This window comes from Pan paniscus, chromosome 21, assembly GCF_029289425.2.
Source record: "Pan paniscus chromosome 21, NHGRI_mPanPan1-v2.0_pri, whole genome shotgun sequence".
In the NCBI taxonomy this organism is placed as follows: domain Eukaryota; kingdom Metazoa; phylum Chordata; class Mammalia; order Primates; family Hominidae; genus Pan; species Pan paniscus.
The window spans coordinates 37,668,514-37,693,887 of record NC_073270.2 but is presented as its reverse complement, the minus strand read 5'-3'; the positions used below and the strand labels follow the sequence as shown (position 1 = coordinate 37,693,887).

Here is a 25,374-nt window from a genome sequence, read left to right as displayed (position 1 = left end):
AAGGTCTGGGAGGTGGGAAGCTTCAAGAGCCATGAAGAGGTGTGGTGAGGGTGCACGGGACTGGGTACTTCTGTAGGGTGGGAGCATAAAGGGAGACGAAGATGGGGGTTTGGCCTCCATCTAGGACTCTGGTGTGGGGCTGTTAGGGTTCAGGGGTCTTGGTGGGAGGGTGGGAAATGAGGGTCCGGGACTCTGGGAGTGGAAGAGGAGGTGAAGAGGAGGTCATGATTAGGGTGTGGAGCAGCCAGGAGGGGGCCATTAGAAGTCGTGGGCCACCAGGAGGAGGCCGGGCATGGAGAGGAATATCTAGAGCTGAGCTGAGCAGAGCTGAGGGGCAGGGATGGGGAGACCCAAGGTGGGAAGCGTTGTGACTGGGACCCCGTAACTGGGCAAGGGGTCCCCAGGGCCGTGAGGGGTGGTGATAGTCTTTTGGGACACTGAGGATGGGTTGGGCAAGGACTAGGTTGGGAGAGCATGGAGTGCTTCAGGGAGACAGGGGGATGCGGTTTTTCTCTGATATTGAGGGGCTCTGTCATTATGGAAGGGGCAAGGTGGGAAATTAACAGGGCCTGTAGGGAGGAGGAGGGGATGGGTGCCAGGACTAGGCCTGGGAGGGCCCCCCGGGGCCCCCCAGTGAAGGGGTAGGCTCTCTGGAAACTGATGTGATTGGCCAGGTCTATGAGGCAGGGGGTCCCCAGGAGATGCAGGCTGGGATCAGGTTGGGGAAGGAAGTGGGCAGGGGATTCCCCAGAGGGTCTAAGGTGTTTGGGTGGGAGATGGGGTTTGGTTGGCTCTGGCAACGGGGAAGGGAGGAGGGCAGGAGCGCCCAGCGGGGCTGATGGGTGTCGAGGGAGTGGAGGGGCCAGGTCCCTCCTCACTCTGAGTGTAAGTGGGCCATCGAAGGGGACGCGGGGGTCTCGAGAGGCCTGGAGGGTGGTGAGGGTAGAAGGGGCAGGCCTCCCTAAACCCTGACTGAGTGAGCCCTGAGCTGGGGTGGGGAAGCGCACAGGGCATCCCCAGGGAGCTTGAAGCAGGGAGAAAGGCCCGGTGGGGTGGTCCCAGGCGCAGAGGGTGAAGGGGCGGGCTCACCCGGCAGCAGGTCGGGCGCGCCACCGCGGTGCACCAGCAGGCTGAGCTGCAGCACTAGCTGCGGCGCGCTGCGCAGGAAGGTCTCCAGCAAGCGCAGCATGCTCACGTCGGCGCTCTCGAACAGCATCTGCCAGTAGAAGTGGCGCCGCAGCCGCTCCCCGCGCCAGCGGCTCTGCAGCCCCAGGTACAGGGCGCGCAGGTACCTGCGGGAAGGACGCGGTGCTCAGGCTCCCGCGCGCTGGTTCCTCTCGCTCTGTCGCACCCGCCCCGAGCCGCCCACAGGCGCAGGGGGCAAGTCACTCCCTACGCTGAGCCTGTTTCCTCAGCTGTGAAATGGGCATTTCGAAAGGATCACCTTATGAGGCTGCTGTTGAGGAGCACTGAATGGACTCATTAGCTTAGAGAGAGGACTGGCACTAAGTAAATAAAGCCTTTAATACAACAGCGGCATCGCCATTATTCCTATAACGGTTGGGGCGTGCTTTCTTTGGAGGGTTACTGACACCTTGGAGTGCGTTGAGCTTACAATAGCCCTGTTACCCGACCCTTACTTTGTTTTATTTTAGAGATGGGGTCTCATTCTGTCACCCAGGCTGGAGTGCAGTGGTGCGATCTTAGCTCACAGCAACTTCAAACTCCTGGGCTCAAGGAATCTTCCCGACTCAGCCTCCTAAGTAGCTGGGACTGCAGGCATGTACCACTACACCAGGCTAATTTTTAAATTTTTTTCTGGCTATGTTGCCCAGGCTGGTCTTGAACTCCTGGCCTCATCTCAAGCGATCATCCTGCTTTGGCCTCCCAGGGTGCTAGGATTACAAGCATGAGCCACCGCACACGGCCCAATTCCCATTTTGTAGGTGAGCAAACTGAGACCCAGAGAGGTATGTCATTTATCCAAGGTCACACAGCTAGGAAGCAGTAGAACCAGGACCCAAACCCAGCCATTCTGGCCTCAGGGCCGGCACTCTAACCATTAGACAACACTGCCTCTGACTGTAAACCATAAAAAGTTTTGCATCACATAGGTTCCTTCCAGGAACAGTCCCTACTGCCTGGTGCCAGCCCCGGTTCTGTTGCCACCAGCAGCTCCCTGGCCTGTTCCCTTCTCAGTGCCCAGATGAGGTGAGATCCTCACAGCTCAGTGCCCAGCTGTCACCCCAGGGTGCAAGGAAGGTGCTCACAGACACTTTTCCTTGGCATCTGAAACTGCTGCTTCCTCTCATGCCACTTCTCCCAACAAACTCTGGCTCTTCATGGCCACTCTGCACAGGTCACAGAGCCAGAGCTCACAATGTTCTCCCTCCTTGCTGAGGAATTGTACCTATTGTTTCCTCTCCCTAAAACACCCTGCCCTATCCCCTAACCCCATCCCGGCCCCAACCTGGGATGACTCTTGCTTTTCTTCCAAGGCTCAGCTTTTGAACACAATTTTGTCCATAAAGCTTCTGCTGACCACCTTCCACCTAGGGTAAGGGCCTCTCCCAGGCTTCCGTCTAATCTAGCTAGCACTTGTCACAGTGGGTTGTAACTGCCTGGTTATGTGCACATCTCCCCCATGCTGTGAGTACCTGGAGAATGACTAGGCTGGCTTGCTAACTGCTGCATCCTCAGTTCTTAGCACACAGTAGGTGCTTAATCTATATGGGCTGAATGAATGAAAGTGTGCTTAATCTATATGGGCTGAATGAATGAAACACGACTGCAGGCTTGTTGAACTGAAAGGAACTCTAGTAACCCTATAGGGGGTATAGAAGGGACTCTGAAGTCCTGAGATCAATCCCACTTTGCTTCTAATTTACTGTGTGATCTTGAGCAAGACCCTCTCTGAGCCCTAGTTAATCCCTCCCAAAGTGGCAGTGAGGATTAAATGAATGAAAAGAAACTTTGCACACTATGAAGTACAGTGCCCATGTAGGGTGAGAGGGGACCTCTCCACACAGATCTCTGGGTCTGATTTCCCTTCTGCCCTGGTTCCTTGCCCAGAAGCTCTACTCCTGCAGCTACAGACCCTGCCACCTTCCCAGCACCCCCCACTCCCGCCGGCTCCCCAAACTCTCTGATTCACGGGGCAGGCACACTCTTTGCTGCAAACCAGAGGACTCTTCCAAAAGTGGCTTTCCCAGGAAACTGGGGGTGGTGTGTGTGTGTATGTGTATGTGTGTGTGTGTGTGTGGAGGGGGAACTCTTACACAGATTCTCTGACCCCGCTGCCTGGATCTGAAACTGGGGAGCCAGAGATTTGGGGTCTATTCCCAGGGTGAAGCGCTGGCACTTCCAGGATGTTGTTTGGGAACCAGGGGACTCACTCTATTCACAGCCCAAGGGAGGAAGTCACAGTTCTCCCTGGATGTGGGGCCAGCTGATACCAAGTTTCCTCAGATGAGTATACTGGTCTTACCAGCTGTGTGGCCCTCTCAAAGCCTCAGTTTCTCCATCTGCCAATGAAAGGGATGAGTTTGATGACTCTGGAGATCCTTTCAGAGTGAATATTCTGGGACTCTCTCTGCAAAATGAGGCCAGGAACATCCCATTTAGGACCCTCCTCCCCATCCCTGGGTCATCCTGGCATCAGTCTATGGCATAAACACACCATCAACATAACACATGACAGGATTGGCAGCCAGGATGGGGAAGGGGGCTGTTCCCTCAGAAGCTGACTCTGGAAATGCAAAGCCCCCTCTGTCCAACTCTCCTGTGCCACGCTGGAATTCCTTCAGTCATTTCCAGCCTGGTGCATCTATACCCACTGCTCACATGCTGCCCAGGACAGGGACCTCAGCCTGCTGCATCTACACTCACTGCTCACACGCTCCCCAGGACAGGGACCTCAGCTTCTGAGCAGCTCCAGGTCTGGATTGTATTTCTTCTGATAAGCAGAAATTTGTCTCCCTGTATCTTCCATTTTCTGGACTCCTGCTTACCCCACACATAAGGATCCCTGCAGCCAGAATGATTCATTCATGTAGCAGGTGGATTCTGACCACCTGCTCTGTGCCAGGCTGTGTGCCCGTATGTATCTCCCAGTCCCATGGAAGAGAGACAAGATAGGAAGTGAAATAATGCTATAAGATGCCTTGGAAGGAAGAAACATTTGATCTCAGTTTTTTTGTTTGTTTTTGTTTTTGTTTTGTTTTGTTTTGTTTTGTTTTGAGACAGAGTTTCGCTCTTGTTGCCCAGGCTGGAGTGCAGTGGCGTGATCTCGGCTCACCACAACCTCCGCTTCCAGAGTTCAAGCGATTCTCCTGCCTCAGCCTCCCCAGTAGCTGGGATTACAGGCATACGCCACCATGCCTGGCTAATTTTGTATTTTTAGTAGAGATGGGGTTTCTCCATGTTGGTCAGGCTTGTCTCAAACTCCCGACCTTAGGTGATCCACCCGCCTCAGCCTCCCAAAGTGCTGGGATAACAGGTGTGGGCCACCACGCCTGGCCTGATCTCAGTTTTAAAGCATGGGTTGGCATTTGAAGGCACACAAGAGATGGAAGGTCATTCCAGGTGGGAGAATCAGCTGAAGCAAAGGCTCAGAGGCCTGAAAGAATTTGGCATTTTAGGGGAATGGCCAGAGGTTTGCTGGGCCTGGACAAGGGGTTTTAATGGGCAGGGACATAAGGAGACTAGAATTGTGAAGGGCATGAAATTCTGGACTGAAGAGTTCAGATTTTATTCTCTATCTGAATGCCATCCCAGAATCAGGGGTGATGAGCTTGGCTCAGTGGCTTAGAAAGCTTGCTGTGGAGGCTGGCTTGGAGGAAAGCCAGGAGAGGATGGGGTTTGGTCCAGGTCTGAAATTACAGGGCTGAGCTAAGGCATGGGATACAGGAAGGGCAGAGAGAGATCTGGAGATGGCCAGAGGTGGGGGCTGGGGGAGAAACCAAGATGGCCCTTAGAACTTCTGAGGGCCTAGAACACAGGCCGTCTTTCCTAGCCTCCATCCCCACTGCCGCCACATTCCCTTCCCCTTCCCATGGCTCTGGCTTTGACTAGGAAGGAGAGACCAGCTGGTCCAATGTGAAGGGGCCTGGGGAGTTGGGGGAAGGTGACACCCTGGAAGTTTATCTCAGGCTGGAAGACCATCTGTTTCCGGGCCCGGGTCAGCATGAGAGAGGCCCTGGCCCCCGGCCAGCATCCATCACTACCTGACGGGCCACCTGCCCACCTCCCTGCCCACTCCTGCCCCCTCCTCTGCCAGCTCCTAGCTAACCACAGACAAAGGGCTCACACAGCCCAGGGCCACCGTGGGCAGGAGCAGGGATGGAGGAAGAGAAGAGAGGAGGGCTCAGAGTACCAGGAATGTGGGGTCAGTGGGGAGTGTGGAAAGACCACACTGTGGTCTGGGGATAAAAGGCCTGGGTTCTGCCTCGCTCTGCCCCTTTTGGCAACAGGACCAAAACTGTGGCTGTTCCTTCCAGCCAGCACGAAAAGCTCTCTGCCAAGGGCCTGTGAGATTTTCATGGGCCTAGGAAAATGTTTGAAGCCTGAAAAAAAAAATTGGCTCCAAAACACAGGGAAAAACTACAGAATCAAAATTAATAAATGTTTAATTAAATGTGTGCAAAACAGAACATGATGTCAGCCAGTCAACTACAATTTGGCTTTTATCTGGTCATATATAATTTACATGGGATGTTTGATGTAGCTGCATTTTAATATGCTTGATAGATGTGGTGCCCACAAAGGTCTTAAAACAGTCCTGCCCAGGACATGCAACCTAATTTCCCTGGCCCTCAGTTTCCCTTCTCTAAAATGGGAATGGCACTTGCCATTCTGCTTACACATAGCCACTGGGGTAAGGATGAGGGAGGAAAGGTAGCAATGGCTGGCATGTGGGTTTGATTCCCAGCCCTGTCCCAGACCTGCTGTGTGACCTTGGGTAGTCTCTCCACTTCTCTGAGCTTTATTTTCCTCCTTGTTGTGAGCATTAAATGAGTGTGATGGGCAGGGTGCAGTGGCTCACACCTGTAATCCCAACACTTTGGGAGGCCAAGGTGGGTGGATCTCTTGAACCGGGGAGTTTGAGACCAGTCTGGGCAACACAGTGAGTCCCTGTTTCCACACACACACACACACACACACACACACACACACACACACACACACACGCAATGAATTTAAAAATAGTTTATAAACTATAAAGGGTGTCCATAGAGGGAGTAGCATACACTGGGCAGGGGCCGCTGGCTCCTCCTCACCACCAGGCAACCTCTCTTGAAACCTCCTCTAGGAAGTCCACCCTATCCCACATCCCACTCTATTTGAAATGAAGTTGAAAGAAGCTGATCTTCACCCAAGGGAAGAATACCACACCTCAGGGAAGGGAATCCAGATTGGGGGTGGTGTACATCTGATCTTCTCCAAAATTATCCCCAGGCCAGGTGTGGTGGCTCATGCCTGGAATCCCAACATTTTGGGAGGCCAAGGCGGGAGGATCACTTGAGCCCAGGAGTTCAAGACCAGCCTGGGCATCACAGAGAAACCCCATCTCTACAAAACATTTAAAAATTGGCCGATGTGGTGGCGTGTGCCTGTAGTCCCAGCTACTCAGGAGGCTGAGGTGAGAAGATCGCTTGAGTCCAGGAGTTCGAGGCTGCAGTCAGCCATGACTGCACCACTGCACTCCAGCCTGGGTGACAGAGTGAGAGTCCATCACTAAAAAACAACAAAATCCCCAGTCTGTCCATGTCTCCTCTGCTACCACCTGTGCAGGCCACAGTCATCTTGCCTGGGTGACCACGTCAGCCTTCTGTGTGGGCTGCCCGCATCCACTCCTGCCTCCCTACAGTCCATTCTCCACATGGCAACCAGCGGGATATTTTTAAAACCTGTCAGATCATGTCATTCCCCTTCTCAAAGCCTTCCAAGGGCCTCCCATCACACTTGGAATAAAACCCACGCTTCTCCCCTCGGCGTGCAGGCCCTAAACCATCTGGCCCTGCCTGTTTCTCTCACCTCATCTCAAACCACTGTCCCACTTGTTCCTGACACTCCAGATGCGCTGGGGGCGGGGGGGTGTCCTAAAACTCAGCCAGACTTGTCCCTGGCTCAGGACGTCTGCACTTGCTCTGCCTGGAATACCCCTTTCCCAGATCCTCCCATGGCTGGCTCCTCATCAGCTCACACCTTCTCAGAGAGGCCTCCCAGGCCACCCTTGCCAACTCACTCTAGTCTACCACACCCCCCTGTCTTATTTTCATCTTAACCTACACTATGAAATCACCGTTTATTTATTTATTTTCCATTCTCCCACTGTGAATCCATGAGGGCAGGGATCTCGTCTGTCTTGGTCACCCCTGTGTCCCCAGCATCAGTGCCTGTAGAATAGGCACTGATGCATTATTGAGTAGGCACTGACTATTTGCTGAATGAATACATGTGAGTATCTGTGTGCATCTCCCTCCTGACCTTACAGGGCTCTGGGGTTTCTCTGCTTGAAGTTGCAAAGAGCCAGGACACCTCACAGGCTCCTCCTGCCCTCGCTGACTCATTCTTGACCTTCTTCCTACAGGAAGCCCTCTCTGATGCCCCTCTAGCCCAGTTAGGCCTCACTTTCTCTAACAGCTCTCAGGCTTGAACTACGTGAAGCCTGAAGTGAGCCAGACACTGTAGTCCATGCTGTTAACCTAACAGGCAACTTCTGCTGTCCCCATTTTATAGATGAGGAAACAGAGGCCCTCAGTCTATTTGGAATCAAACTTACTGACCCCCAGTCTTGTGCTCAGAGAAGAAGCTTGTCTGGGAAGAAACTGGAAGAGCAGATGAGTGTACATCTCAAAAGTGTACAAGTGGGAGCAAAAAAGCCACACCTAGAGAGAAGAGTAGAAGCTAGAGTATGAAATCCCTCCTGTCAGGGACCCAAAAACCTGTCTCTTCTGAACCCCACTGCCTCCGTGAACAGGTGGCAGGATCGAGAAATGAATAGGAGCTCATTCCCTTCTCCCCAGGCCCATCCTACCCTCCTCACAGGAAATTTCCAGTGTCCCCCAGTCCCCCAGAGTTTGGGGGCTGCTCTCTAATGGGCAGGAGGGGAAAAGGACGAGGGGATCCCATGTTCTTGAGAAGCCAGGAAGCTTCTGGCAACGTCTGCATCACCCCATCTCTCTCCTGTTCTTCGTTCCTGAGTCACCCCAAGTCTCTGGTTCTAGGTCAGAGTTTCTGGCCTGCACCTCAGTCCATTCAGACAGTCAAACCTGGGCCCAAGCCTGGACCCATCCCTTTGACCTCAGATCCTGAGTCATTGTCTCTGTCTGTGGCTCAGATCAGCCTGTCTATTGTGTCTGTCCCTTGAATGCAGGGCCAGCCTATTTATCATTCCTGCATTTCTGTCAGGAGTCTGTTAGTCAGTCAGTCTCGCCCTGGAATCCTGGCTCAGTCCCTGGCTCAGTTCCAAAATCCTGGAATCCTGTCCCTTGGACTGTGGGTCACATAGTCTCTCAGATACTATGTCCTATTGGTCTGACCCTGTGATCCTGGGTCAGCCTGTCTGCCTGCCCTTAGAGGCCAGGAGCTTCAGTCTCTGTCCCCTGGATGCCAGACAGCCTGTCTATCCTGTGAATACGAGGTCTGCTTTTCTGTCTGTCTTGATACTGGGTCTACTTGGTGGTCTGTCTGTCTGTGTCTTGGATGCTGGGTCTACTTGGTGGTCTGTCTGTCTGTGTCTTGGATGCTGGGTCTGCTTGGTGGTCTGTTTGTCTGTCTGTGTCTTAATACTGGGTCCTCTTGGAGGTCTGTGTGTCTGTGTCTTGATACTGGGCCCGCTTTGAGGTCTGTTGTCTGTGTCTTGGATGCTGGGTCTGTTTGGTGGTCTGTCTGTCTGTGTCTTGGATGCTGGGTCTACTTGGTGGTCTGTCTGTGCCTTGGATACTGGATCTGTTTGGTGGTCTGTCTGTCTGTGCCTTGGATACTGGATCTGTTTAGCGGTCTGTCTGTCTGCTGTGCCTTGGATGCTGGGTCTGCTTGGTCGTCTGTTTGTCTGTGTCTTGGATGCTGGGTTGGCTTGGTGGTCTGTCTGTCTGTCTGTCTGTGTCTTGGATACTGGATCTGTTTGGTGGTCTGTCTGTCTGTGTCTTGGATGCTGGGTCTGCTTGGTTGTCTCTCTGTCTGTCTGTCTGTCTGTGTCTTGGATGCTGGGTCTACTTGGTGGTCTGTCTGTATCTTGGATGCTGGGTCTACTTGGTGGTCTGTCTGTGCCTTGGATACTGGATCCGTTTGGTGGTCTGTCTGTCTGTGTCTTGGATGCTGGGTCTGCTTGGTGGTCTGTCTGTCTGTGTCTTGGATGTTGGATCTGTTTGGTGGTCTGTCTGTCTGTGTCTCAGATGCTGGGTCTGCTTGGTGATCTGTCTGTCTGTGTCTTGAATGCTGGGTCTGCTTGGTGGTCTGTCTGTCTGTGCCTTGGATACTGGATCTGTTTAGTGGTCTGTCTGTCTGTCTGTGTCTTGGATGCTGGGTGTGCTTGGTGGTCTGTCTGTCTGTCTGTGCCTTGGATGCTGGATCTGTTTGGTGGTCTGTCTGTGTCTTGGATGCTTGGTCTGCTTGGTGGTCTGTCTGTCTGTGTCTTGGATGCTGGGTCTGCTTGGTAGTCTGTCTGTCTGTCTGTGTCTTGGATGCTGGGTCTGCTTGGTAGTCTGTCTGTCTGTCTGTCTGTCTGTCTGTGTCTGGATGCTGGGTCCGCTTGGTGGTCTGTCTGTGTTTTGGATGCTGGGTCTGCTTGGTAGTCTGCCTGTCTGTCTGTGTCTTGGATGCTGGGTCTGCTTGGTAGTCTGTCTGTCTGTGTCTTGGATGCTGGGTCCACTTGGTGGTCTGTCTGTGTCTTGGATGCTGGGTCTGCTTGGTGGTCTGTCTGTCTGTGCTTTGGATACTGGATCTGTTCGGTGGTCTGTCTGTGTCTTGGATGCTAGGTCCACTTGGTGGTCTGTCTGTCTGTGTCTTTTAGTCCCTCGACTGCTTGGTCCATCTGCTGATTTGTTGCTCAGCTCGTGGCTTGGTGTGACTGCCAGTTTTCTGGCCATCCTCCCCTGCCTGCTCCTCCTCTCCCTGACTCTGGGTCTCTCTCTGTCTGTCTGTGTCTCTCACATCCTCAGCTCCTCCATCTGTCGGTCTCAGCATTTCCGAGTGTGTGTTCTCGCCCCTCCCCACTCCCCCTCACAGTTCTGGGCCAAACACACAGCAGCTTCCAGCGGCTCCCCCGCTGCCTCTCCATCCAGGAACCACCCTCATGCTGGCTAGCTCCCTAGTCTCAATGCGGGCCAGGGTCTGCAGATCCCTACAGAGTGAACAGGGTGGGGCTGGGAGGCAGATGGGAGAGCCAGGACTGATGGGCAGGGGTAGGACATCCCCCCAGCTGAGCCCATAGTTAGTCTGTAGGTCTGCAGGGGGACAGTGTGCAGTGGTTACTAATGAGGATAACAGCTCACACTTACTGAGTCCCAACTGGATGACAGGCTGTGCTGAGACTTTTTATACATATGAACGTATCCATCCCTCTTAACAAATCTTTGAAGTGGGGACTACCATTATCCTTATTTCACAGATGAGAAACAGACCTAGAAAGGGACCAGGACTTGTCCCAAGTCACACAGCAAGTTAGTGCCAGATCTAGGACTCAGCCCTGGCTCTTCATGGCCACCTGAGCCAGAGCAGGGATGAGGAAGGACAAGTCTCATCCCACGGGATTCCCCTGTTGCCTCGGCTGCCTACGTGGCAGCTTCCCTCGCCTGGAAGGTGTGCAGTACGGCTGCCCAGCAGGATCCTGATAGGACCCCGGTAAGACACAATGGACCTCAGGTTTCACTTGGGATTATATGGGTTTAGAGAAAACTGGGAGACAGGCAACAATAGTAAGTGAAGAGTCAGGAGACCAAGGTGATTCCAGGAAAGCCCAGCTCCTCGATGGGCCTCAATCTTCTTCTATAAAATGGGCCCAAGTAACTGATTCTTGTCTACACCAAGGGATGTTCATCAAGCCCCTCCCCACCCATCCAACTCTGATAACATTAATGTTCCACAGCTATGTCCTGAAACCAAGTCCTTCTCTCTACCCTGGTGTCAACACCCTGGTCCAAGCCACCTCATTCCGGCAGCTTCCCTGGGGTGCTTGCTTCCATCCTTGCCCTCTTCAAGCCTCATCTTCACACAACAGCAGGGGGATCTTGTAAACTCCTAGGTAAGGGCAGGCCACTCCCCACTACTTGTTTTTTTTTTTTGAAATGGAGTCTCGCTCTTGTCACCCAGGCTGGAATGCAGTGGCATGATCTTGGCTCACTGCAACCTCCACGTCCTGGGTTCAGGTGATTTTCGTGCCTCAGCCTCCCAAGTAGATGGGATTACGGGTGTGTGCCACCACGCCTGGCTAATTTTTGTTTTTTAGTAGAGACAGGGTTTCACCATGTTGGTCAGGCTGGTCTCAAACTCTTGACCTCAAGGGATCCACTTGCCTCGGCCTCCCAAGTGCTGGGAGTGAACCACTGTGCCTGTCCACTCCCCGCTATTTATTTATTTATTTATTTATTTATTTATTTATTGAGACAGAGTCTTGCTCTGTCACCCAGGCTGGAGTGCAATAGCACGATCTTGGCTCACTGCAACCTCTGCCTTCTGGGTTCAAGCAATTCTCCCTGCCTCAGCCTTCCAAGTAACTGGGATTACAAGCGCCTGCCACCATGCCTGGCTAATTTTTGTATTTTTAGTAGAGACAGGGTTTTGCCCTATTGGCCAGGATGGTCTCGAACTCCTGACCTCAGGTGATCCGCCTGCCTCGGCCTCTCAAACTGCTAGGATTACAGGCATAAGCCACCGTGCCCGGCCCCCACTACTTTTAAAATTAACTCTTCACCATGACCCTTGAGGCCCAGGAGGACACAACCTTTGTCCCTCCCGGGGACCCTCTCCCACCACCCTCCCTCTCTCCCATGCTCCAGCTCCTGCTTCCTGAACACACCAAGCTCACTCCAACCCCAGGGCCTCTGCCTAGAAAGGTCCTCACTAACGCCTGTCAAACTCTCATTCTCCCATCTCAGCTCAATGTCACCTCTTCAGAGAGCTTTCCCAGCCATCCCCCTCACCACTGCCTGTAACCCCGCAAAGCACTTCTGCAGCCCCTCTGGTCACTTTCTGTCATGTTACCCTGTTTTTTTAAGTAACACATATCACAACCTGAAACCATCTCATTTACTTGTTTACATATTTATTGCCTGTCTTTCCCCTAGCACTGCAGGCTCCATGAGAGTGGGGACCATGTTTATGGTGTCCTCTGCTACATGCCCAGTGCCTGGCACATCGTTAATGTACAGTCATTTGTTGAGTGAGTGAATGAATGAAGAGAGTGATTATACTTTATAAACTCTGCTTTGTAAACTTCTTAAGTAAAAGTGGCCGAGAACAGAGGGAAAGAACCCAGGTGAGAGAGTCAGGCCTGGGCTCAGATCCTAGCCCTATCTCTTACTGACTATGTAGCCCCAGACAAGTTGCCTCCCCTCTCTGGACGCATCAGCCCAATACCCATTTACAGGGTGGCTGTGAAATCAGAAAGTAGTAATGTGTGTAAAACGCCCAGCTCAGTGTTGGGCACTTGATCAATGGAAGGTTTCAAGGAGCTTTTTGAATCAGAGGCCCCATCAGTAAGAAGGAAGTTTGGTTTCTGGCACAGCTGAGACCCACTCCTAGGCTGGCTTTCCCCTGGTGCTTGTTGAACCTGTCCCCGAGGGACACTGGGTCAGAAAGCACCTTTGGGACAGGTTCACAGGGCAAGTATTCTTTGGGGTCTCTGCCTGCCCCCCAGAAAATAACTACCACTCATCAAATACCTTTTATATGTACTTCGCTAAAATCTTCACTGTGGTCCTGTGAGGTTCATGGACATAATCTCCATTTTCCAGATGAGGAAACTTAGTGTCAGAAAAGGGAAGGTTCATTTGACATTTATTCACCAAGCCCTTTTTTTTTTTTTTTTTTTGAGACAGAGTCTCTCTGTCGCCTGGGCTGGAGTGTAGTGGCTCGATCTCAGCTCACTGCAACCTCCACCTCCTGGATTCAAGTGATTCTCTTGCCTCAGCCTCCCGAGTAGCTGGGATTACAGGCATGCGCCACCACACCCCAGCTGATTTGTGTATTTTTAGTAGAGACAGGGTTTCGCCATGTCAGCCAGGCTGGTCTCGAACTCCTGACCTCAGGTGATCCGCCCACCTCAGCCTCCCAAACTACTGGGATTACATGCATGAGCCACCATGCCCAGTCCACCAAGCACTTTTGAGTACCTTCTATGTACCCCAAACTGTGCTAAAATGGCTCGTGGACACAATGGTGTGCAAGACAGACCCAACCCACCGGTGGAACTCAGTTTAATGGGGACCTGAAGATTAACTAAATCATCAAGTAAACATGTAACAACAAGCATGTTCCATGGGCTCCAGAAATGCTCCAAACAGAGGTCCCTGCTTCAGCACTGTGGATGGCAGTGCTATTGGAGGACAGCCAGGCCTAGCTTGGGAAGGGTGTGGCAGTCAGGGAAGGCTTTCTAGAGGAGGTGACTACTGAGCCATGATCTGAAGCAGACATAGGAGTTAACCAGGTAAAGGAGGCAGGGAAGGGAGCCTCTGGCTGAGGAAACAACATAGGCAAAAGTCCTGAAGTGGGAGGGAGCAGTAAGTGGTCAGAATGGCTGCTGTCAGAGAAGGAGGGAGAAGGAAGGGAAGAAAGCACGACATGAAGTGGAGACGTGAACCATGGTATTTGGTCTTTATCTTTTGTTTTTTCTTTGTTTGTTTGTTGGTTTGTTTGTTTTTAGACAGAGTCTCACTCTGTTGCCCAGGCTGCAGTGCAGTGGCACGATTTCGGCTCACTGCAACCTCTACCTCCCAGGTTCAGGCGATTCTCCTGCCTCAGCCTCCCAAGTAGCTGGGATTACAGATACATGCCACCACACCTGGCTAATTTTTGTATTTTTAGTAGAGATGGGGTTTTGCCATGTTGGCCAGGCTGATCTCAAAATCCTGACCTCAGGTGATCCACCCATCTCAGCCTCCCAAAGGGCTGGGATTACAGGCGTGAGCCACCGTGCCTGGCTGGTCTTTATCTTTTTTGTTGTTGTTGTTGTTGTTGAGACAGGGTCTTGCTCTGTTGCCCAAGCTGGAGTGCAGTGGCGCCACCTCAGCTCACCGCAACCCCTGCCCTCCGGGTTCAAGTGATTCTTCTGCCTCAGGGGCATCCCAAGTAGCTGGGACTTCAGGCGTGGGCAACTGCACCCAGCTGATTTTTTTTTTTTTTTTTTTTTTTTGTAGAGACAGGGTTTCACCATGTTGATGGGGCTGTTCTCAAACTCCTGACTTCAAGTGATCACCTCCCTGTGCCTCCCAAAGTGCTAGGATTACAGGCATGAGCCACAGCACCTGGCCTTTTTTGTTTTTTTTTTTTTTTTTTGAGACAGGGTCTCACTCTGTTACCCAGGCTGGAGTGCAGTGATGAGAGCACAGCTCATTGCGGCCTCGACCTCCTGGGCTCAAGCAATCCTCCCACCTCAGCCCCCTGAGTAGCTGGGAACATAGGCATATGCCACCATGCCAGGATATATTTTTTAAAATTTTTAGTAGAGATAAGGTCTCTCTACGTTGCCCAGGCTGGTCTCGAACTCCTGAGCTCAGGCAATTCTCCTGCCTTGGCCTCCCAAAGTGCTGGGATTACAGGTGTGAACCACCATGCCCGGCCTGGTCTTTATCTTAAGAGTGATGGAGAGCCACAGGAAGGTTTTAAACAGGAAAGTGACAAGATTAGATACCACTTCTGCATGTCAGAGGAAGCATCCTGGCTGTGGGGAACAGATTGCAGGAGGACAAGAGTGAAAGACAGGAGACCAGTTACCAGGTGAGAGGTAAGGATGGCCCAGACACAGGGGAATAGAGTCTAGAGCCATTAGAGAAATGACTTGCCCGAGGTCACATGGCCAGAAAGCATCAGAGTTGCATCCCAAATCAGGGCTGGCCAACTCCCCCATTTCACCGTGGGGCATGGGAACCCAAATCTGGTCTATGGGTTCTCTAGGAAACATTGGGTTCCCAGCTATATAGCCTCCTCACCTGCAATGAAGCCCAGAAGCTTTTGCGGGGGGTTGGGGGGATGACCCTGAGGCCCCCTCCCCATCTGCCTACCCCTTAATGTTGAGTGCTCCTGCAAGAATACAAAATAGGACCTTCCTGGGGTTGTCAGCCAAATGAGTCATAAATGTCAGTAAAGAATGTGATTTTACACGTTTGGCTCCCATTTCATGTGGTGCTGGGAGCTGGAGCTGGGCTGTCTCCCTCCTCCTTAGCAGCCCCCTACAGAGTCACAGCACCTCTTTTTTTTTTTTTTTTTTTTTTTCTGGGCTAAAGCCAAACATTTCCCAGCCACTAATTTTAGGCCCTAACTGAGAAGCTGAGACCCTCTCCCATCCCACTCACCCTCATCAGCTCCCAGCCAGCGTCCCTCTTTTGCACAGCAGAGGAATGGGCAGCCCCTCTTCAGCAAAGCATTTGGGGACTAGGTTCTGGCCTCCCACATCCCTCACTGTATGAGTGCAGCCAGCTCTCCTCTCCTCTCTGGACCTCAGTTTCCCCATCTGTGAAATGGGTGCAGAGCAGAGACTAAAACCCAGGACCCCATACTCTAGCCCAAGGCCTTTTGTTCCCCCTTTCTCTCTTTGCTTGATATCCTCATGTGGATTTGGTATGTCATAAGCCAGTGGGAGGGGGGTTAGATTCCATCCTCCTGATGGCATCTGAAGGTATCACGGGACCAAGGCAGGGAGAAAACATCACTTGTATCTGCCCCTAGTCTGGGTGTGAGATTCTACATGGTAGCCAGGGTCTCAAATGCCAATGCTTAAAGGGGCTCAGCTGCTGTCATTATGAGGGACTGGGGAACTATGTGGCCTGTCTACAGAGGCAGCCACCTGTCAGTTCCAGCCAACTGATGCCCTGGGAGAATATGAGCCCAACATGGCTGGAGTTTCAATTTTTCAAGAATAGGTGGATATTAGGATATTTATGCAAAAAGAAAAACAAGGGGAAAATCTCAATTTGGAAATGTTCACAATAAATTAAAGAAATACCATATGAATTTTTAAGAAATTAGGCTGGTGTAGTGGCTTATGCCTGTGATCCCAGCACTTTGGGAGGCCAAGGTGGGAGGATCTCTTGAGCCCAAGAGTTCCAGGCTTCAGTAAGCCATGATTGTGGCACTGCATTCTTGCCTGGGTGGCAGAGTGAAACCTTCTCTTTAAAAAAAAAAGAAAAAGAAAGGAAAAAAAGAAATCATAATTCCATTTTGTAGGTGTGATAGCAGTATTACATATTTTAACAATTTTTTTTTTTTTTTTGAGACAGAGTCTCACTCTGTCGCCCAGGCTGGAGTACAGTGGTGTGATCTCAGCTCATTGCAACCTCCGCCTCCCAGGTTCAAGCAATTCTCCTGCCTCAGCCTCCTGAGTAGCTGGGACTACAGGCGTGTTCCACCATGCCCAGCTAATTTTTGTATTTTTAGTAGAGACAGGGTTTCACCATGTTGGCCAGGCTGGTCTTGAACTCCTGACCTCAAGTGATCTTCCCACCTCGGCCTCCCAAAGTGCTGGGATTACAGGCATGAGCCACCATGCCCAGCAACTTAGCGATGTTTTTGAAGTCTATCTTTTTAGAGATGTTTGAAATTTGCTTGAAAATAACACGGAAGGGAAGGAAATGGGGTGGGGCCTGCAACTATGCTCTCCAACACCTACATGTTCAATGCTTGCCATGTATGATTATTTAGATTTTGATTAATTACAAGTAAATAATTACAAGTAAAGAGTTTAAAATTTAGTTCCTCAGTCATACCAGCCACATGCCAAGTCCTCTATAGTGGCTACTATATTGGATAGTGCAGATATAGGACATTTTCATGACTGCAGAAAGTTCTACTGGATGGTGCTGCCCTAGATAAAACAAGGTTGGCCAGGAATCAATAATTGTTGAAGAGAGGTGGTAGGGGATCATTATCCCATTTCCTCAACTTTTTCAAGTGTTTAAATTTTTCTGCAATAAAAGGTTTTAATAAAAAGTAGGAGAAGAACCAGCACAGTGGCTCACGCCTGCAATCCCAGCACTTTGGGAGGCCAAGGCAGGAGGAACACTTGAGCCCAGGAGTTCAAGACCAGCCTGGGCAATATAGTGAGACCCTGCCCCTACAAAAAAATTGTCTTAAAATTAGCTGGGCATGGTGGTGTGCACCTGTAGTCCTAGCTACTCAGGAGGCTGAGGCAGGAGGATCGCTTGAGTCTGGGAGGCGGAGGCTAGAGTGAACTGAGATCGTGCCACTGCACTTCAGCCTAGGCAACAGAGCGTGACCATCTCAAAAAGCAAAAAAAAAAAAAAAAAAAGTAGGAGAAAAAAGTCCTTTGCGGACCAAACCAACACTCTTGAGGCTGGATTTGCCCATAGGCCACTGATTTGCAACCTGTGGTCTGGTGGTTAAACATCATGGAAGCGAGTATCATAAAGTCTCAAGGATAGAGCTACAGACACAGAACTAAGGGGCTTTAGAGATCATCTAGTTTATCCTCCAGACTGAAGCAAGAGGCCCTGCTACAGCATCCCTGCCAAAGTTAGCCACTTCCATCTGGACACCTCTGCTGATGTGGAGTTCACACCCTCGGGAACAGCCTGATTGACAGTGTGTTCTTGCTTCTATTCCAAAGACTGTGCCTCCCTTTACTTTGAGTTCGCATCTGCCCTCACAGTATCTCTGGAGCCATAGAACAACTCTCCTTCCTCGATAGGGGGTCAGTGGGTGAGAGTTAGGACCCCTTATGCCCCTGTCCTAACCCCATCTTGTTACTAAGCAAGTAGGATGGGCTGTGACTTGGGCCAATAATAATAGTCATTGTAGTAGATGTTTTCTGGGCATATACTATGTGACAAGCCCTGTGCATTTACATTATCTCAAGACATCCTTATAAGAACCTTAAGATGTGGATACTATCACTATCCCCATTTCACAGGTGAGACAGGAGCTGTGGCTGGTGGAGCAACTTCCCCAGGGTCACGCAACTAGGATGTCATGGCTCCTTGATCTGCGCTGGTGCCCCAAGCTCTCAGCTACTCTGCTTTCTTGTCCAAGTCCTAGGAAAACTCACCAGAATTCTGAAGTTACTTTACAGATGGAGTAACTGAACCCTAGGTGCGAAGTGACTTGTCCAAGATTCTGATCTCAAAGGTTCAATCCAGTTCACACCAACATTTATTGAGTACCTACTGCATACAAGGAACTTGACTTCCTCCATCTCCTAAGTCAGCCACAACTGTATCATTCTGGGAACCCAACCCAGGGTTGTTCCTACTACCTCCTCTTTCCTTAGCCTTAGGCCGTGGACAGTTTTAAAGGCTGTGGATGTAGGCCTAACAGACCTCAGTGCTGTGTCCACAACTGCAGAAAGCTCGCACATTCAGCACCCTGCACTTCATCCACAGACCAAAAGCCAGCTTCAACTGGCTTCATGTTGCAAGAACCCACCATAGACCTCACTAGAGCTGGCTGGGTGCAAGACCACCAACAGTAACAGAGGATCTACTCTGTGCTAGTCACCATGGGAGACAGAAAGAAAAAGGGACAAAGCCTCAACTCCCCAGGGGCTTGTGATCCAGCGGGAAAGCCAGCCAGGTGGGTAGATGATCACAACAAAATGTGATCAGTGCTGTGGGGTAAAAAGGAATGAGTAATTGTGCCTGGGGAGGAAGTCTGAGGGGAAGAACCCAGAATGTTAACAGTGGGGACTTTACATTAAAATACAAATTTAAAAATACTTTTCTGGCCAGGTGTGGTGGCTCACGCCTGTAATCCCAGCACTTTGAGAGGCCGAGGCAGGTGGATCACCTGAGGTCAGAAGTTCGAGACCAGTCTGGCCAATATGGTGAAACCCTGTTTCTACTAAAAATACAAAAATTAGCTGGGTGTGGGGGTGGGCACCTGTAATCCCAGCTACTCAGGAGGCTGAGGCAGGAGAATCGCTTGAACCGGGGAGGCAGAGGTTGCAGTGAGCCGAAATCGAGCCACTGCACTCCAGCCTGGGAGACAGAGCGAGACTCTGTCTCAAAAAAATAAAAATAAAAATAAAAATACTTTTCTGATATTTTTTCTTCTGCTTCTCTAAACAATACATGATTGATTGTTTGTAAGAATACACTTAACTAGCAGAAGACAGTATAGTTTGGTGGTTCCACATGTGGGTTTGGGAGCCTGACCTCATGGCTTCAAACCCTAGCTTTGCTCCTTATGAATTGGAAGGCCACTCTTCTCTGTGCCTCAATTTCCACATCTGTAAAATGGGGCCAATAATGCTAGCAAACACTAACTGAGCACCACTATGTGCTGAGTACTGTGCAGAGCACATATATATTAATTGAATCAGCCTTCACAATGGAGACCTGGGTAGGGATTGTTATGATGCCCATTTCACAGATGAGAAAGCTGAGGTCCAGAAAGGTTAAGTGACTTGCTCAAAGCCACACAGCTCATATGTGGCAGAGCCAGGGTTTTGGGTCTACAGTTCTTCTTCTTCATCCTCGCAGTCTCTACCTGGCAGGATTGTCAAGAGAAATGATCGAATCTAAGTCTTAATCAACAGTAAGTATAATAAATTTCATTTTTATACTGATTTTTAAAAAATAGACAAATCTATACATGCATTTTTTTAGCTAATTAAAAACCAGAGGCAAAATCTTCAAGCAATGCAAGAAATATCTACTTAATAAGTGGAAATCTCCCCTGACCCCACCCCTCCCGCCCCAAGAGATAATGAGCAGAGGGGAATCTCTTTATGCCTTTTCTATATTGCCTGAGGTTTCAACAAGAATGTATAACTTTTTGATCAACAGACAAAACAGCCAAACATTTTCCACTTTAGAACAATGACTTTTGCCTGGTTGAGTGAGTGGGAGGTGGCTTCTGGGGGGCAGAGGGTAGCATGTGTGGAATTTGTTCAGAGAAAGCTTCTTAGAAGAGGTGGCATTTGAGCTCAGCCTGGAAGGACGTGCAGAATTTCACTGGGAGGAGACTGGAAACTGGTGTTGGGTGTTGCTGGAGGAAGGACTGCAGGCAGTGGAGAGCAAGGGGGTGGGGAGCAGGTTGTCATGTGGGTAGAGCAGGGAGGAAAGACAAAAGATCAGGGGGCAAAGGGCCTCAAAGCCAGGCTAAAGCACAGGGACTTGCTCTAGGGACATAGGGGAGCCATCGCTCTGCCTGCAGGTGGAGGCGGGATTGGGGGTTGGGGGTGATAGCCGGAGGCTGATAGGATTTCCCAGGGGAGGAATTTGGATGCCCTAACAAAGGCAGGGTGGTGAACAGAGAGGCCAGAGAAGATCCCAACCATCCTCCCTCCTCTCCCCAGGGACCTGCGCCCCAGCTGCTGGGTTCAAAGCCATTTCCTGGCAGCCCTCCGCCCTCCCACTCCCCAGAGCTTCTCCTGTGTGGTCTTTATAGATCAAACAGGGGACGCTGGGCCCAACCGCCGCCGCTGTGTCTGTTAGGAGCAGCTCTAATGGTCCATGGCAGCTGGATGGGCAAGGGGAGGAGGCAGGGTGGGGGTGGAGAGCCTCCTGGAGAGGGGTCTCCCAGGAGGTGAGTGGTGAGGCCCAAACTGGAACAACCCTACAAAGGCAGAGCAGGGAGGAACCTCATGGATGGTCACTGAGTTCAGGGGGCTGTAAACAAGTGTCAGCTGTAGGACAGATTATTCAAAACAAAATCTTAGACATGTCATAAAAGAGACATTCAGAGATACTTGGGTTAAAATGATGGAGACAGGGCTATAAAACACAGTTTGAAAATGATGGAATCCAACCCCTGACCTGTTTTACAAATAACAATGTCTAATGATCATTGTTGAGAACTTCCTATGTTCCAGGCACTGTGCTGAACACTAAACATTATTTAATTTTCTACTACCTCAAGCACCATATGATAGGTGCTATTATTAGAGTGTCCATTTAGCAGATGAGAAAATCAAGGCACAGACAAGTCATGCCACTTGTCCCAAATCACAGAAAGTGGCAGGTGCAGGATATGGCTGATTCCAGAGAGTGGATGCTGAACCATTAACTCTGGCCCCAGTGGAGAGACTGAGGACCAAAGAAGGAAAGAGGTCGCATTAGCTCAGCCTGAAGCAGACCCCCATCCCTGTTGCTACAGTTTGATCCAGTCTCCATTGTCTCTCTCCTGCATCTTTGTAGCAACCTCCTCATGCATCTCCAGGCTTACTCTGCCTCCCTCCAGTCTATTCTCTCTCTTTTTTATGCTTTTTCTCTTGAGATGGAGTCTTGCTCTGTCACCCAGGCTGGAGTGCAGTGGCTCACTCTCGGCTCACTGCAACCTCCACCTCCCAGGTTCAAGCGATTCTCCTGCCTCCGCCTCCCGAGTAGCTGGGATTACAGGCGCGCACCACCATGCCCAGATAATTTTTGTATTTTTAGTAGAGACCGGCTTTCACCATGTTGGCCAGGATGGTCTCGATCTCTTGACCTCGTGATCCGCCTGCCTCGGCCTCCCAAAGTGCTAGGATTACAAGCGTGAGCCACTGTGCCCGGCCCCTCCAGTCTATTCCCCACCCAGCAGCCAGAGTGGACAATGCAAAACACAAGTCAAGATCATGTTCCTTCTCTGGCCAAATTATCCTGGGCTCCCCGTGTCATGAAGAGTAAAAGCCCTAGTCCTTGCCATGGCCTCTGAGGCCCTGCATGACCTCGCCCCCGCCAATCTGTCCACCAGCATCTCCAAACATGCTCCCCTCACTCTATTTCTGCCACACAGGCCTTCTCCTTGCCCTTCCCTTTTCCTTTGCCTGCAAAACCCTTCCCAAGACCTCTACACAGCTTGTCCTCACCTCGTGCAGCCCTTTGCCCACATGCCACCTCCTTGGAGAGGTCCACCCTGACCACCCTATCTCAAAGAGTCACACCTCTCCCTGGCACTCCAGTAGCTCCCTGCCCTGTTTCATTTTTTTCCCCATAGCACTTATCACGATCTGGCCCAGGTATTATATATCCCATATAATATATATCATAGTTTATTTTCTTATTGGTTCCCTCATTAGGCTATTGAGCTCCAAGAGGGCAAGGACTTTGTCTTGTTCACCACTCTATTCCCAGCACTTAGAACAGTGCCTGGTATACAGCAGGTGCTTAATAAATGTCTGCTGAGAATGACTGCAGATTAAATGAATGACTGCCATGTCATTATGGCTTCAAGGGACTTCAGGACCCCCTTGCTGTCCTGCCACGTGCTCCGTGAACAAACCTTTGTTCCACAGGGAGCAAAGCCCAAGCTAATGCACTAATCATTGCCAGCAGTTTCTGAGCATTTAACGATGGAATGAGCCCTTTGCTGAACCCTTACACATTATCTCATTAAACCTTGAAACAACCTAAGAGGCGGGTGGGTACAATTATGGTCCCTAGTTTACAACGGATGAGAGATTATTTGCCTTGTCAAGGTCACATATAAGAAGTAGTAAAGTCTGGATTTAAACTGAGGACACTTGAATCTAGAGTCCGTGCTCTCAACCCTCTCAACCGTTATGCCAAGAATGTAGTTTCCCAGAGGGGAAATCCAGAGCCTGACATTTCCTTCCAATAGGTCACTAACTCATTCCAGAACTTCTCTGTCATGCAGGGCTTCTTAGGTGACATAGAGTGCAGTGTCTGGGCCTATGCATAGAGAGGGCATTAGAGGGAGGGCCCCCAAATCCCAATTGCCTAATTTTCTCCCCATTTTGGGGTTCCCAGATCCTGAGAGCCTGGCAGGAATCCCATGTCAGATCATCTCCCACTAATTGGCTTAGCAAACCATGCTTATCTGGGTGAAGCTGGGGCCCACTGAGCTCAAGATTAGGAAAAGCAGGATTCATGGCTTACTGCTCTGCTGCCTACAGGGTCAGAGGGGACAGGGTTAGGACTTTAATTAGCTTAAGAACCCTGGGCAGTTTAACAGCTCAGAGAGTTTAAAGGGAAGGGAGGGATGAAGTTGCAGGTTGGTGTCCAGGCCACAGCCAGCTTCGTGCCCTGCCAGAGGATCTGTTTGCTGTTCCCTCAGAGGTTCAATCTCTCTGTGCACAAAGATATTGTTCTGGCATGTCCCAAAGTAGCCAGTGTGTGGTGTAAAAGATAGAGCTAGGTTTGGGACTGATCACCTTTCCTCACTTCCTCACTGGGTGACTTTTGGACAAGGTTCCTTATCTGATAAATGGGTATATCAATAGTCACCAGGGGGGAGGGTTTCAGAGTAACATGAGATCACATGCCTGAAACACTCACACAGGGCCTGTGGGGACATGGTAGGTGTGCAGTGTCTGTGTATGCTTTCTCCTCCTCTCTCTCTTCAGAGCTTCATTTTATGTTTAAATTAGTAATAAAATCTTCTGTATGAAAAGACCTTATCAATTTGAAAAGCTAAACCAGAGGTTACAAAGAAGACAGGCTAATAAATATGTTTCCTTTGGTTGACACTATTTTTAAACATTTTAATTAGTAGTTAAATTTTGGAGAGTTCACGGAAAAATCCCAATTTCCCATTTCTCTTGAGAAATCAAGACTGGGTCCACGATTTCTCATGGCATGATCAGCTGGAGCTTCCCTTTTCCTCGGACACTACTTGCCCCTGAATGTCCTCTTGTCTGATACCCCTCGTATCTTATGGTCTGTTACCTGCCTGGGTCCTCAAAGCATTTGAATTTTTAATTCAGCATTTTACAAGTCTAAGAGGTTGAAAAATATCTTCATGATTATAATTATTTTATTCAGAATTGAGGAAATGGGATCAGGAGGTGAGTGACTGCCTAGCCTCCCAGGTGTGATTCTGGAGGACTCAATCACACATCTCCCTCTTCATTACCCCAGGCCCCACCACTCAGAACATCTGTGGGAACATCTCACGTGGTAAGCAAATGTGCTGGGCCAACATTGCTTAATTTCTAGGAATGCCAGCCCCTGCAGCTTCTCTACACCTTCTCTGGGTTTTCCCTCCATTTATCCAGGCCCTTAGCCATTTTAGAATCCAAAGATTTTGGGGGCAAGGGCCCAGAGGCTTTTGCTTTGGCAATAGATCCAGAGTCAGAATTTCAGGAATGGGAAACTCTTAAGGTCATCACATCGAATCTCATTTCACACACAGGGAAACCGAGACCCAAAGATGGAAAGAGCCTTGCCCAAGGTCACCCAGCAAACTATAGTTACAAACTAGGATAAAGATGTCAGCCTCCTGACCAGACCACCCCCGAATCCAGCCTTTTCCCCACAATACACACTGTTCCCATCCTCACCCACATAGTTCAACTCCCTGCCCCTCTTTTCACATTCTTATCTCAGTGCAACAGAAGCCCTGACTTTCTATCATACTGGAATCTTGGAATCTCAGATTCATACTTCTTTAAGCTTGAGGGACACTTTAGTGGCAGAATTACAAGGTGGATAAATTGAACTCAGGCTTTAAAGGCAGAGAGCCTGGAGTCTCAGCTCTTCAAGTTCCTAGCTGTGTGACCTTGGACAAGGATGCCCCCTCTTTGAGTCTCCATTCCCTCATCTGTCAAGTAGAAATTATAATGCTAACCACATGACAGGATGATTAGAAGGGGTACAGGAAATAAAGCAGGTAAAAAGGCAACTTGTAGGCTTGGCACAAAGTCAGTGTTTAATAAAATAATTGTTATAGAACTGTAAATTAGGGCTTTCATGTCTAAGTGAAATAGTACAGATATGATCAAAGGGAAAGATGGACAAATTAGAGCACATAGACTCTTTCTAAATTGTTACAGGATTGATACTGCTAGATCCAATTTTTTTAAAGGGAAGCTACGACTCTGGGTTTTTAAAATACTATGCAAGCCACACAAAACACTTCCACAAGCCACATTCAACCTAAGAGCTATTAGATTGTTATCCCTACAAACTTATCTCATCCCAGCCTCCTCATTTTGCAAATGGGAGATAGTAGAAATAGCTAGTCCTTTTATCCATATCCAAGAAACCATAGAGCTGAGGGGATCCTTAGCAATTCTAGCTACTCCCCTGGGACCCCACACCCATGGCCATTTTTGCCCTATTTGAGGGAAGCTCAGTTTATGCTTAACAAAGAAGAGAAGTATTAGTTTCTTGTAAGTGGATTCTGAATGGGGGGATAGCCAGTGAGTCGAGGGGCATCTGGCCCACTTTAGGCTGAAGGAAAAGGGGGATGAAGCTTGGCTACCAAGAATAGGAAGTTACCATTTCAGAATCTAAAAATATCTTTCACCATCTGTCCACT

The 25,374-nt window shown here is 50.1% G+C and overlaps 1 protein-coding gene across 1 annotated transcript in view; it reads right to left on the bottom strand.

Moving 5' to 3' along the window:
• Positions 1-25,374, bottom strand: part of XKR7 (XK related 7) — a 34,714-nt gene that overhangs the window by 7,033 nt on the left and 2,307 nt on the right. The window contains exon 2 of the mRNA XM_034947194.4: positions 1,090-1,292. Within this exon, the coding sequence (XP_034803085.1) occupies positions 1,090-1,292 (203 nt within the window). The remainder of the gene's footprint in view (positions 1-1,089; positions 1,293-25,374) is intronic.